The sequence below is a fragment of the Panthera uncia genome, chromosome X, assembly GCF_023721935.1.
Source record: "Panthera uncia isolate 11264 chromosome X, Puncia_PCG_1.0, whole genome shotgun sequence".
In the NCBI taxonomy this organism is placed as follows: domain Eukaryota; kingdom Metazoa; phylum Chordata; class Mammalia; order Carnivora; family Felidae; genus Panthera; species Panthera uncia.
This window is the reverse complement of record NC_064817.1, coordinates 14,064,699-14,078,789: the sequence shown is the minus strand read 5'-3', so window position 1 is coordinate 14,078,789 and position 14,091 is coordinate 14,064,699. Positions and strand designations below refer to the sequence as shown.

The 14,091-nt window shown below is 42.4% G+C and overlaps 1 protein-coding gene across 3 annotated transcripts in view; it reads right to left on the bottom strand.

The window, feature by feature from the left end:
• PPEF1 (protein phosphatase with EF-hand domain 1) overlaps positions 1-14,091 on the bottom strand; it is a 108,258-nt gene that overhangs the window by 42,992 nt on the left and 51,175 nt on the right. For all 3 annotated transcript variants that reach the window (XM_049643545.1, XM_049643544.1, XM_049643543.1), the window contains 2 exons: positions 10,931-11,045; positions 7,133-7,179 (listed from right to left, as the gene is read on the bottom strand). In XM_049643545.1, the coding sequence (XP_049499502.1) occupies positions 7,133-7,179; positions 10,931-11,045 (162 nt within the window). The remainder of the gene's footprint in view (positions 1-7,132; positions 7,180-10,930; positions 11,046-14,091) is intronic.

Sequence of the window (14,091 nt, the reverse complement as noted above, 5' to 3'; positions counted from 1 at the left end):
TGCACATGCATGAGTGGGGGAGGGGCAGAGAGAGCGGGAGAGAGAGAATCTTAAGTTCCACGCTCAGTGCAGAGCCCGACGCAGGGCTCGATCCCACGACCCTGGGATCATGACCTGAGCTGAAATCAAGAGTCAGATGCTCACCTGACTGAGCCACCCAGGTGCCCCTAAAATCACATTGATTGTATCTGGATAATAAACATGTTTTCCACTAGGATGACAAACTTTCTTGCATTAGAAACTTCTCATCTCCAGTTAGGCCAAACTTTGTAGGTATTTCACCTCTACTATGAGCAAAGAATAATGAATTCCTTTAGCCAAACCTAATTGTAAGCCCCAAATAGTAATGGTCACCTAGGTCATCCACCTTATACAGCACCGTTGACACCCAGTGAGTTTTAACCTTCTCAAAAAATTACACATGTTGTCAAAAGGCTAAGATTTGTGATAATGAAGTTCCTTCAATAGAATATGTCAGAGTCTCTGAAAGTGACTCTAAAAGGCGTCTTCAATGTATACTGAACTCCTGTACATGTTAAGCCCCTCAGAACAGACACTTCAAAAACGGCAAGGTTTATTTGAAGGTATAAGATCTGTCCTACTGGACAGTATTAGTCCTTCAGTATTAGTCATATTACTTTATACATATGAGTTCAAATACATTTTTGTCTTAGAACAGCAAGGAAATTAGAAAACCGATGCGAAGATGAGGAGCTAAGTGTCCCTGTACGTAAACTCTCTAGGACGTCTGGGCTTCCGACTACTGAGATTTGTCCGGTTTTCCTTCAAAGAAGCAAAAACTGCTGCTGTAACCCATCCTTCACTCAGTTCCAGTAAACCAAACTCTCTGGCTTATTCTGTAGCTAATATACAACAAATCGTCTATGGCATGGAAACGAAGTCGACAAATACAGAAAACCCAGGGCAACTACAAACCCTGAACAGCATTCAGATGACCCGGAGGGGAAACACTAGCAGACCACAGGTAATTAACTGGAATGGAGACAAAGACAAGATGTTTCCCTATATTCTCACCCATTTCCTCCTGAAGCATTTTATAATCAACATCTAGAAGTTATGCCTTTTTTTTTTTTTTTTTTTTGCTCAAACAATAACCTCTGGACCTCAACTCCACATTATTTTAATTGTTATTTCTTTTGCCAACCCTGTTTTAGAGATCTGTTCTTCTGATTGCAACACACTGCCTTCATCTCAAAAGAAAAGGAATTGACTACTGTGTAGTATGAAGCGTATCAGTGAGAGAGAAAAAAGAAAATATTTAATGACCTTCTCGAGTGGAAAATCATGGGCACGGGGAGTGGAGAATGGTAGGGAAGAGAGAACGAAAAGGAAAACAAGGTGGCATGGACAGCATCAGTGTGACATCCACAGGGTTAAGAGTTAATTCGCTTCTCTCTGTCCATGAACGTCTCTTTTTCAGCTTCAGGAGGTCTCCACTCATAGCATCAATTTAGCAAACTAATTTGCCAATACTTGATCTAAAATTCCGAGCTTTCCATTCAGTGAGGAAAAGTCTTGTAATTTTAGCAAGGCTAATTAAGGCTCTGAATGAAGTATTTCAAATCGGTCACTCTAATTAAGCAAAAGTGGCTGATTAAAATTAACCTTTTCAGAAAATAAAATCTAAAAATAAACCTAACTAATGCTATGTAAATTGCTTCACTTGGTGATATTTGAAGCCATATAATGTTGAGATGCCCTTTTAGCAAAGGTCTGTTACAATGTGGTATCCAGAGGAAAGAATTCTTTTCAAACCCGGATAGGATTGCAGCTGAAAATGTCTAGCTTAGTCTTAAGTTGCTCCATGGCAAAATTTTTAAGGACAACCGAATATGAAAGAAACCCAAATCTCAAAACCAATAATCGAAAGCAATCACTGTATGAATCCCATCAGAGGAGGTGACATTCAAGACAGTCCGTTCAAGGAACTTCAGTAATTTAGTAAGTGCCTAAATCCCAGTCACTAATACATCCCACCCTGAACTGTCCTGTCTTTTCATTAGTTGACCTTCACCACTAAACTGTAAGGTCTCTGGGGCTAAAAACTGCACCGTAATCAGACTACACTGCCAACCCTTAGCAGAGTACTTCATTCATACCCGGTGTTTAATAAATACACGTGAAAGGAATAGACTGCATATTTGTCTTTGTGTCTTCTCAGTTTTTATACAGTGCCTTGAACACTGCAAGGATCAGACAAGAGTTTATTAAATGAATAAATTAGCGGATACGCTCGCTTTCGTGTAGGATTGGTTATAACGATACAAGTCTTGAACCAAACCAACCACTTGGATGAAAAGAGTGACATAGCAAGGCACCTCAGGGATCCCACACTGTATGGTATGCCTTTGGTTGGCCTTGGGCCAGCCCTGGCCTGCAGCCTACTCACCCTAAACCACATGAAAGAGCCAACAAGGAAGAAATTGCCTAGCAAGACGTCAACTGAAAGATGAATAACAATTTTGCCTTCATTCAAAGCCTGGGGGTTTCCCGGTTTCTCTTTGGGGCTGACTGAGAGGAATCGGAGCATAATATAAACTGTAGTGATTTATAGCTCCAAAAATCTCCAACGGGAGTATTTTGCCAAACTATCCTCTGCGATTCAAGTTCAATCAAAATCTGAACAAAATACATTTGGATAAATCAAATAATCCATAAGTTGCTAATTTTAATAAATTAATTAAACCATAAATTAAACAGGGATCAGTTAAAGCACGGTCACTAGCTGCTTCTAAATAGAAGAGAGAGCGAGCCCGTGGCTTACACTGAGGTGACTCAGTCCTGCGCGCTCCTATGAATGAACCGGAGGAAAGCATCACGCGCAGGGCATTACATGTAAACAGGAATCAAAACCACATTGTTGATGCTGTGAATATTGCAGTGAGCATTGGCCACCATCACCAAAACTCTACCATTGCCTGAAGCAATCGAGAGATTGCTCAGGTCAGAGTTAACACCAGCTGTAATCCCTGCACAGCCACCCTTGTATCTGAGGCCACCAGGGAAACCCACCCCCCACCTCCCCTTCTCTCGCCTTATTTGTAAGATGTTCTTTCTTGCCTCCTCATCTCTTTCCTGGCGCATTATGCTTCTCTCAACTAATCTTCCTTTATTTTGTTTTCACGTTCTTTCATCCTCCGATACCTAAGACCCCATAGTGATACTCACTCATACCGTAAGCATTGCTGAGATGAATTTTCCAGATCACTGAAGCTTACTCCTTTAAAAACTAATATGTGTTTTTAAATTACTTTAACCATTTTAACTGAGGGTTTGGAAAGTGTGCCGTCTGTTCTCTTCTTTTTTTTTTTTTAATTTTTTTTTTAATGTTTATTTATTTCTTTTGAGACAGAGAGAGACAGAGCATGAATGGGGGAGGGTCAGAGAGAGGGAGACACAGAATCTGAAACAGGCTCCAGGCTCTGAGCTGTCAGCACAGAGCCTGACGCGGGGCTCGAACTCACAGACCGCGAGATCAGGACCTGAGCTGAAGTCGGACGCTTAACCGACTGAGCCACCCAGGCGCCCCTGTTCTCTGTACTTCTTAACAGAGCACACGCCGGAGCCCCTCGACACTTTCTTGACCATGCAGGCTTGTCGATCTAAGCATCCCCTCAGGTCCTGCTGAAAAGGATGGAACTCTCTTCCCTGCATATATCTCCGACCTTGTGCTAACAGTTCTAGATCTCCTGTGCCATTTAAGAGCTCTGCTTTTCATTGTTGTCCTTGTTTCTCACTTCTGCCTTTCCCCTCCCCCTCCCTAATTGGCCGTGGGGTGGGAAGCCACACAGGCCAACTTGGACCAAGAAGGTGTCAGGATGTGAGTGATATATATTCATAGGTCTTTGAGTGAGGGCCCGGGGCCCGTCCGCTCAGGAAAGTTCACTGGCTTTGTGACAGCGACTTCAACAGCTCAGAGACCCTTTTTCCTTCATTGTGGGGCCGGGACCATAGGAGTGTTAAGTAAAGGTAAGTCAAGGACACGGGAGCTCGTCCTCCGGATAGGCCGGGTGGCACCGTCATCTGCATTCGGGTAGAAACACCGTTTCCCCGTAGTCTGTGTGCCTGGTTGCAGACTGTACTCCACCCCTGCGAGCCTACCCTCAGTCCTCATTTAAACTTCGGACAAAAAATGAGACAGAAACAGGGAAAATGCTGACTTTCGCGAGTGACAGCACCCTGTGAAGGAGCTTCCTCAGACATCTCTGTGCGGCTGCCCTTTCATCTCCAAGCCTGCAACTCGGGACGCCCACCAGGCCCTTCTCGACACCGTTAACCACGGCACCTTTTCAAGCTTCTTAGAGTGGAACCTTGCTGTCCTCAGTGGCCCTTCCCTCAGTTTTCCCTCTCAAACCAGGCAATTTCCAGATCCTCGTGTGCATGGTTTATCCCACATTCAAGATGCATTGTGGCTGCTTCTCGCTCACGCTTAATGAGATTCAAATTCATGGCTCCTGCAGGCTTCTGTTTTCCAAACATCCCTCTCACCTCCCTCTACCCAAATCCCTCTCAAGTTAGACCGCCCTACTCTTTTCACTGCTGGGCTCTCAGTCTGCACTTCTGGAACGCTCTCATTGGTTAACTCTCAAAATACTTCTTGCTTTCATGTGAACGCTATATTTTCACCTTCGGTTCTTTTTATGGTACTTCTTGCCTCCCACCTCCTCCTGTTCAGTCTTTACGTTAGCACTTTCCAGTTTCCTATGTTCCATACCGCTCTGCTGAGAGAATTAAAGAAACCTGTGGCAATTCTCTCCTTTCTCATCTGTCTACGCCAGAGTCCGTGCCCTGATCACACCTTAACATCTTCAACTACCTCTCAAGAAATTTGCTTTTCTAACTGTCTCAGAAGTCCTTTTTCTCTTTTACTTTACTCAACTGTTTTCCCTTTTATATATCTCCCCAAACCTCTAAAAACACAATCGCTAGATTTTCTCTTGTGGTTGTGTCCCATATCCTCCCGCCCCCTCTTCCTTCCTTCGACCGTCACTGTCAGCAATAGCAGGACTGAACCTCCGAACATTTAATATGGTGCCGCGTATGGAGTTAAACGGACCTCATTCCCCAAACTGTGCAACTCCTTGGGGTCCTCTCACGAGTCCACTCTCCCTCCGCTGCCGCAGCGTTCCAATATGGCCCATAGAATCCCCGTTTCATGGTAGATAAACTCTCCTCGGCCTTCAACTCATTCGGGAAGACCGCCCTCTGGAAATCTGGGCCTCCCTTAAGGACGCCGCTGGACTCCTGACTCATGCAGCCCTCTGGAAGGAAAGGACTCATTCCTCCACAGGATGGATACCTCAGGGTCAGGAGCTGGGGAGGGTTCACGTGCTCCTCAGAGGCGCTACAAGACCAACACTTTGCCAGCCTCAGGTAAAAGCCTCTCCTCCTTTCTAGCCCGTGACCTCTGACTGGCCTTCCTTGCCCACTCCTCACCTCACAGTCCTGTGGTCAGCTCATTTAACCCACCTGCTTTCCGTTTCCACATCCTCGACCTCCTCATCTCCAATATTCTCTTTCTCGCACTTCGGCCGGCCGCATTCGGGACTCCACCTTGAACGTGCTCATCCCCTAGGACTATTCCTCATATAACTTCCCACCCTTCCTGCTTCCCAAGGCCCTTGCCCCCATCACTCTGCTCCCTCAGAAAGCATGCCAATCCTGTAGTCCACCCATCTGTCCCGGTTGGCTGGCCCATCCTGACTCCTCTTCCTTCCCTGCCCAGCTTGGGTTCTGTCACTGATCTCGGGAATTGCTCTTTAACCGGCACCCTCACCTCCCTACCAGAAAAACTTCGGGTGGACTTCCTGACGCCAACCTAAGTTCCTGGGCAGCTTCCTACTTCCTCTGCTCCCACCCTCCAGCTATCAGGCTCTAGATCCTTGCTTAGGCCTCCTGCAGTCTCAGCTGAATCTTCTCCTAAGAGCAGCTCCATTCATCCACTCCTGGTTTGGCCCTCTCCGTTCCCTTCTAAGCCTCCACTCCAAATGAATGAAATAAAAAAAAAAAAAAAAAAAAAAAAAACCCTTGCATCTCTATCATAATTCATTACTTTAAAACATGCTTTTGAATATCTGTTATTCTATCCACAAGACAACTTTTGTGGGGTGGCAGCTCAAGGATATTACAGCCCCCCCCCCAAAAAAAAATTGAGTTTCACAGAGGCTACGTGGCTTACTTAAGCTCTCACAGTGTCCAAAGAGTAGAAATGATTGGCCTTCATAATAATCAAAATATATTTTCTTTCAACCATCTGAGACACCTATGCTGTGCCCAGTTATTCCACACACTAGTTGTGGGGACTGACACATTGATCAAAAAGAGAGATAAAGGGGAGCGCCTGGGTGGCTCCGTGAGTCAGGCATCCGACTTTTGATTTCAGCTCAGGTCATGATCTCACAGTTCATGAGTTCGAGCCCCATGTCAGGCTCTGTGCTGGTGGTGCGGACTCTGCTTGGGATTCTCTCTCTCCGCCCCCCCCCCCAAATAAATGAACAAACAAAAAGAGAGATAAAGAGATGACGGCGGAGGTCACCTCAAGATCACTTTTCTTCACGCAGTTGTCCCAGAAGCAAATATTCAGGTTTGTTATTGCTGGCTCAGAGAGAGAAATGAATCCGATCGAAGAGATGCAGAGAAATTCCATGCCAGCCAAGCTGCTCTCTGCCCTCTGTGTAGGCCCCACAACCCAACCCCAACAAATGAACAGTAGTCACAGCGCTGGAAAAGCAACTGAGCTCAGCAATGGTGAACCAGTGCGCAAAACGGATTGCTCCTCTCCGCATCCTCTGCCATCTAGACATTTCTGATGTCATAAAGACCACAAACACAATCAGGTGCAAATCGTAATGGATATACACATAATAGTACTATTGAACAAAGACCCAGGTTAATTTTTTTAATGACATTTGTATGAAATACGCGTTAAAAAGCCAAAAGATATCCCTCTACAAATATTTCGGCTTCTTCAATGAAAAAACAAAACAAAAAAAAACAAAACGTTACATACATCTGAATCTATCCATATCCCTAATAAAACTAACACTGTTATCTGCCCTGGGACTCTCCTCCCCCAGCAAAAATGCAACTATTTAGCCAAATAATTATTTACCTTATAGAAGATCAAAAGAAGGTCATCCAGTTTCCCATGCAAATCACCTGCAGTGCAAATGAAAAATCACTCTTCAGTAGGAAACAAGAAAACGCCCATTTTGTTACAGAATTTTTAAACAGAAATACTGCTGATATACTCCAAGCATTCTCAGGGCACTGGGGTTTTCCCCATGATGGTATGAATGCAACAATTTGTTTTTATAGCTCTCTTTTTGTCCCCTTTCCTCTGGGAGACAGCATCTGATATTACAATTACCTGTTCACTCCTACCATTTATGCGGCGCTTAGCTCACTCTGTGCTAAGCACTGCATTAAGGGTTTACGTGAATTATCCTGTTCAATCCCCACAACCACTCTATGAGATGGGTATTATTTTCACCATTCCTAGGTTATAAAGGAGGCTCAGAGTAGTTACCCAGTGCAAAATTACCCAGCTACCAAAGATCAGAGCTGGAATTCAAACCCAACTTTACTCAAAACTCAAGCTCTTCGCGATTCTTCTGTATTGTTCATACTGTAATCTCTAGGAGAGCAGCGATAGTATATATCAGTCAGCATTAAATCCCCAATGCCTCTCATAGTATCTGGTGTATAATAGGCACTCAATAAACACATTTCATTGGTAAATGTACAGTTTTTTAAAGCCATGTATTAAAGAATATGCTCGAGCAATAGCATCTAAAATTTAAAACTTGTGACTTGTGGGGCGCCTGGGGGGCTCAGTTGGTTGAGCGTCCAAGTCTTGATCTTGGCTCAGGTCGTGATCCCAGGGTCATTAGATCGAGCCCCACATCAGGCTCTGTACTGAGCATGGAGCCTAAGATTCTCTCTCTCCCTGTGCCACTCTCTCCCACTTGTGCGCTCTCTCTCTCTCTCTCTCTCTCTCTCTCTCTCAAATTAAAAAAAAAATTGTGAGTTGACATCCTTTTGATGAGACAGTTACAGGAAATAGAAATGAAAGCATGGCTTTATAAAACTCAGCTAACTAAAGGACACCACATGAATATATGCAGATATTAATTAAAAATTAAGAGTGAATACGTGAATATTCAAAAGCCCTATTTGGATAATTACTTCTAGGTAAAAGATCTGTCTTTCATAAGCTCTGATCATAAATTTTTATTCTTTGCATCCAACTTGATTACCAAATAGAATCTAATATAGAAATACCTTTCCTCAGGTTGCTTAAAATCCTACAACCAAAATTAGCCAAATATATGCAATGGAAGACTCCAATTATGAGAATAATTAAAATCCTGTGTCACCAGCACTTATTTATAAAATGACTATAATATTGAGAGCATATTAATGCTACTGCATACTTAAATCTCACTGCTTTCATATGATCTTATTCCAATTCCAAGGAAATAAAAGTGGAAGGACTTTTTACTTGTCAATTAAATATATTTAAAAAATCATTTTATTTTCCTAATTTTCTTTACGGGGACTTGCCCTTCAAAGATTTGAGCAGACAGAATTATCACAGCTGGCATGATAAAAAAATGAACTGGTTTCAGCATATTAGGAATTGAGGCTACAAAAATATTTTTAACTTCTAGTTGGACAGCAATAAATAAAATATGAGGTATCACGGAAAGACAGCCACAGAGAGCAACTTCCACCGCAAAGAAAAACATGAGTGCAGAATTGGTTATCTATATAGCATGACTATAGACTAAAACACCTTCTATATTGCACGTGTATTGAGAACAATGAAGCGTGTTGAGATGTTCGTGTAAATAAATGCATCTGGACACTAAAATAATGGTAAAATTTCATCACACTTTCTCTCCCTTTCCTAGTACCGTCTTCAACAGAAGTTTTTGAAAAGACAGCCCCAGTTTTGAGTTTTGAATGATGACCAAATTTATCTAAGTTCAATAGGGCTCTAAGGACCGAAAATAATAAATCCTATGCTAAGGTGCTCCCTCCAGCAGTGGTGCTACATGGAAAAACGTCTGGAAACAAATGCCCAAGACGTGGAGATCTTTAAGTGAATAAACTGTCCAATCAATCCATTCCCTAGTCTTTGTCTCCTGATGGAAAATGAACCATCAGAGAGATGTGTGATAGGAGATATGGGGCTGCCTCTAACCTGGGATGCAGAGGACCTGATTTTTTATTCTGACTCTGCCACTAACTAGCTGAGTGAGCTTGCGGGTGGTGGGGGAGAGTCCCCACATAGAAATTCAGGGAAGGAGGGGCGCCTGGCTGGCTTGGTCCGTGTAGCATGGGACTCTTGATCTCGGGGTTGTAAGTTTGAGCCCCATGCTGGGTGTAAAGATTCCTTAAAAATAAAATCTTTACAAGAGAAGAAGAAAGAAAGAAAGGAAGAAAGAAAGATAAAAGAAAGAAGAAAGAAAGAAAGAAGAAAGAAGAAAGAAAGAAGAAAGAAAGAAAGAAGAAAGAAAGAAAGAAGAAAGAAAGAAGAAGAAAGAAGAAAGAAAGAAGAAAGAAGAAAGAAAGAAAGAAGAAAGAAAGAAGAAAGAAAGAAAGAAGAAAGGAAAGAAAGAAAGAAGAAAGAAAGAAAGAAAAAGAAATGCAAGGAAGGCGATACACTTTCCTCTCTGCACCTCAATTTCATCCATAAGAACAAGTGATAGACTAGTCTCAGTAAGAACCATTCAGTTCTTACACTGTGGGATTCCAGGACTCCCTTGCCCTCTAATTAATTTACGTCTTCTAGATCCTTTTACCCAAAGATAAATTTGCAGTGGCAACTGGGGGTATACTGGAAACACGTGGGAGCAGATCTCGTGTTCTGTTAAGCTTATTCCATACACTCTGGTAGCATATACAGCCCTGGCCCCACAAGCTTCATGGGTCGGCACGGCTTCCTGAGCTGCGTGGCCTCAGATTCTTAATCTCTGTGAAAAATCAGAGCCGGTGAGGCTTTGAATAAAAGGCGCCCACTGCTGAGACGCATCATCTGTTAGGCAGAGATGCGTTGGCCTCATCAGGTTCGAACTGCGTCATTAAAGATGCTTCAGAAGCCCGAGTCAGGTCGCTCTCACCACTGTCAGATGCTAGAAATGGAAATGGTTTCCCTCGATTGTCAAATCCGCTTCTACCTGACACGGTAAAAGAAACACAGGCTACACTTTGATTTGGAAAATAACAATCACTGCTTTGTAACCTAAAGGCCTAATTAGAAGTTAAGGGAACTGCTGTTCCTTCCACGCACCCCATTCTCAAACAGTTGCAAGCCTGCTGAGCACCAACTGTGTTGAATTTCAATGTGTACTGTTTCTTGAAGCAATATCCTGCCAGGCTGGCCTATATGATAACAAAATCTCCAGCCTTGTTATTTAGAAGAACAAGGAACAGATTTCTAGGACATTCCCACTCTTCTGAAAGCTGCAGAGACCAGTTGGAAAAATCTAAAACAGCAGCCAAGGGCAGAGAAGAGTTGCACCTCCACCCTGCCTGGGGCTTTTCGCCTCCCAGCCTAAGCGGCACATAGTGGCCCACCTAGGAAAAGTAATATGGAACAAAGATAATGAGAGCTAGACGGAGGGCAAGGAAGGCTTATTCCACCCATGGGTGGTTTTCCGTATTAAAATGCTGCCTGCCTTTATAAAGAGCCCTGAGTTCTTTAATTTCTCACATAATTAATTCCTGCCAGCTGGTATGCAAAACAAAGACAAGACGGGGAACAGTATTATCATGATAGATCACTCTATATTAACACTTTTCCCTTAATACAGTCCAATTTACACGGTTTTCGAGTTAAGCAAATGATGTAGAACCAAGGCGCTCCTAAATATTAATTTGGCAGCTCTGCCCTGAAACTTACCACAGATTGTTATCTCTTTGGAAGGAGAGGTTTTTACATGAGTGAAGTTCGGCATTTGCTTCAGGACTTTCTTGGTTTCAAATAGCACCTCTAAGACGTAACGAGCATGAAGTATCTGTGAGGGTGAGGCAGAGGAAAAATATATAATGAACTAGCAAGAAAAGCATGACTACGTAGAAAGCTATAAAGGTGGAGCATATGAGCACATTTTTGGAAGCTATATTGCAGGATAATCTCTAAATTATTCTCAAAAAGGGGCGCCTGGGTGGCTCAGTCGGTTAAGCGTCCGACTTCGGCTCAAGTCATGACCTCGCGGTTCATGAGTTCGAGCCCCGAATCGGGCTCGGCGCTGATAGCTCAGAGCCTGGAGCCTGCTTCAGATTCTGTCTCCCTCCCTCTCTGCCCCTTCCCTGCTCATGCTCTGTCTCTCTCTGTCTCAAAAATAAACATTAAAAAAATTAAAAAAAAATTATTCTCAAAAAGATTATTCTAGCACTGTGTCTGGCATATAATAAGCCCTCACTAGATATCTGCAAATTGAATGAATGAATGGCTCCTAGGACATTTATACTTTCATGGGTTTTTTTAAATGTTTTTATTTATTTTTGAGAGAGAGAGAGAGCGAGAACACGTGCAAGCAGGAGAGGGACAGAGAGAGAGGGGAACAGAGGATCCAAAGAGGGCTCTGAGCTGACACCAGTGAGCCTGATGCGGGGTTTCAAGCCACGAACCACGAGATCATGACCCGAGCTGAAGTCTGATGCTCAACTGACGGAGCCACCCGGACGCCCCTACTTTCATGTTCTTAACTGACATCACCCATTCACAGAACATCTGTGATTATTCTTGGTCCTTAGGGCCCAAGAGAAGTGAAAGGGAAGAAGAAAGAGTCCCTTGCCCCGGGGAAACATGCAGACAAAAATGAATAAATAACAGAGAAGGAGGGAAAGGAGAGAGAAAGGGAGAGAGTGTGTGCAAGATGGGCCGCTTTGCATTTGTTTGGGACATCCTGCCACCTGGGATGGCAACCTGGTGGTGGCGCTGGGTTCCCAGATCTCACAAGGCAGCCAGAGCAGCCCCAAGAAACCCCTGAGCCAAGAATCCCAGGTGTGGCCCAATGTTGGGTACACAGACGTGAGAGTTTACAGAACAGCAAGTGCATTTATATACTAGTCTAAATACAAAACATATTCCAAACCCAAATAAACCATTTGGATTATCTCCTATTATGACTGTTCATCCAATTGCTCTCCTCCAACTACAGTGCTGATGACATCATTGTTTTGGACAGATTTACTCCGCTTTCTCCACTGGGCTTTTTTTTTTTTTTTTTTTTTCATATGAAATTTATTGTCAAAGTGGTTTCCATACAACATCCACTGGGCTTTTTTTTGTTTGTTTGTTTTAAATCGAGTATGTTATACTCTCTCTTTTTTTTAATTATAAAATATTCCAAATACATAATCCCCAAAGTAATATAGCCGATACAAACTGAACAGATGCTAACACCACTTCATGGGAAAGGACTGTTCGTACCGCTTGACATGGGGCTAGCTGAAATTGACATGCGCTGTGAGTACAAAATACACACTGGATTTCAAAGACTTATAAGAAAAAAAAAAGTAAAATGTCTCCTTAACAACTTTTAACATGAGTACATATTAAAATGATAATAATTCCATATGTTGGATTAAATAAATTTAAAAAATTTTTTTCACTTATTTTACATTTTTAAGTTTATTTTGTAATTTTTTTATTAAAATCTTTTAAAAGCTTTTTTATTTTTGAGAGAGAGAGAGAGAGAGAGAGAGAGAGAGAGATAGCGCAAGCGTGAGTGAGGCAGGGGCAGACAGAGAGGGAGACACAGAATCCGAAGCAGGCTCCAGGCTCTGAGCTGTCAGCACAGAGCCCAATGTGGAGCTCGAACCCACAAGCTGTGAGATCATGACCTGAGCCGAACTCAGACGCTTAACCGACCGAACCACCCGGGCACCCCTATGAAGTTCATTTTTAAAAATAATCTCTACACCCAGTATGTTTTTACTTTTTTAATGTGACTACTGGAACATTTTAAATTATGTATGTGGCTCACATTATATTTCTCCTGGACAGCACTGGTTTAGATTATTAAAGGCTGAGAGAGGGGTCATATCTACATATTGTTCGGATACTGCTTTGGATATGGGATTCAGAACAGATGGAATCCTTTATTCCCTTGGAACAATCTGGCTCAGTGTCTTAAAATTTCTATTTGCAGAGCTATTAAAATACTAAAACTATTTTCTAACCCAGATCCCCAAAACATGACTTAACTCTGGACAATTTTGATGATCAAATATATTTTTTAAGGACAGGGATCAGGATTTTAGGCAATGTGAGAATCAGGAGGAAAGAGAAATTCGCCCTGGATGGAGATTAGTGGAGAGACCTATATTTCCTGGCTCTCCAAGACCTAATGAACTGCTATAGATCTTCTCCACAAAAGCATTCGAAATCCATTCAATCCACAACTTGAGTCAAATCTTGAATGTCAACTTTCCTTTAGCCACATTTTAAGGAAATTTTGAGGAACAGGCAAAACACCTTAAACCAATGACTTATTTCAGTTTGCACATTTAGTCTATTGATTCCCAACGTTGCACGTAACTTGCCACTGCAGATTTTCTGGTCTATTTGCAGTGTTAATCAGAGTAAGCGCTGTCTGAAAAGGCAGTTTTGTTTTGTTTTGTTTTGTTTAGTGAAAAAACATTGAGAATATGCTACGACAGAAAGATTCTAATATTAAAATAGTTTTTCTGGGGCCTTTGAAAAAAAAACACTTTTTTTTTTTTTACCTTTTTTATGAGTAGTTTTTTTGTTGTTGTTTGTTTGTTTTAAGTAATCTCAACACCCAACCTGGAACTCAAATTCACAACCCCGAGATCAAGAGTCACACACTCTATGGACTGAGCCAGCCAGGGGCCTCTGGGTCCACTTTCAACTGGCTAACATCAATTGTCTAATATCAGTACTTGCTTACAATGCTGTCTTTCAGTAACATTATAATTGTGTTTACAATTATATACATTGTAAACACAATTATAATGTTACAATATTAAATACTCAAAAGAGTTAACTTACATGTTGGTTTCCACATTTACAAAGATAAACAGCAACTTAAA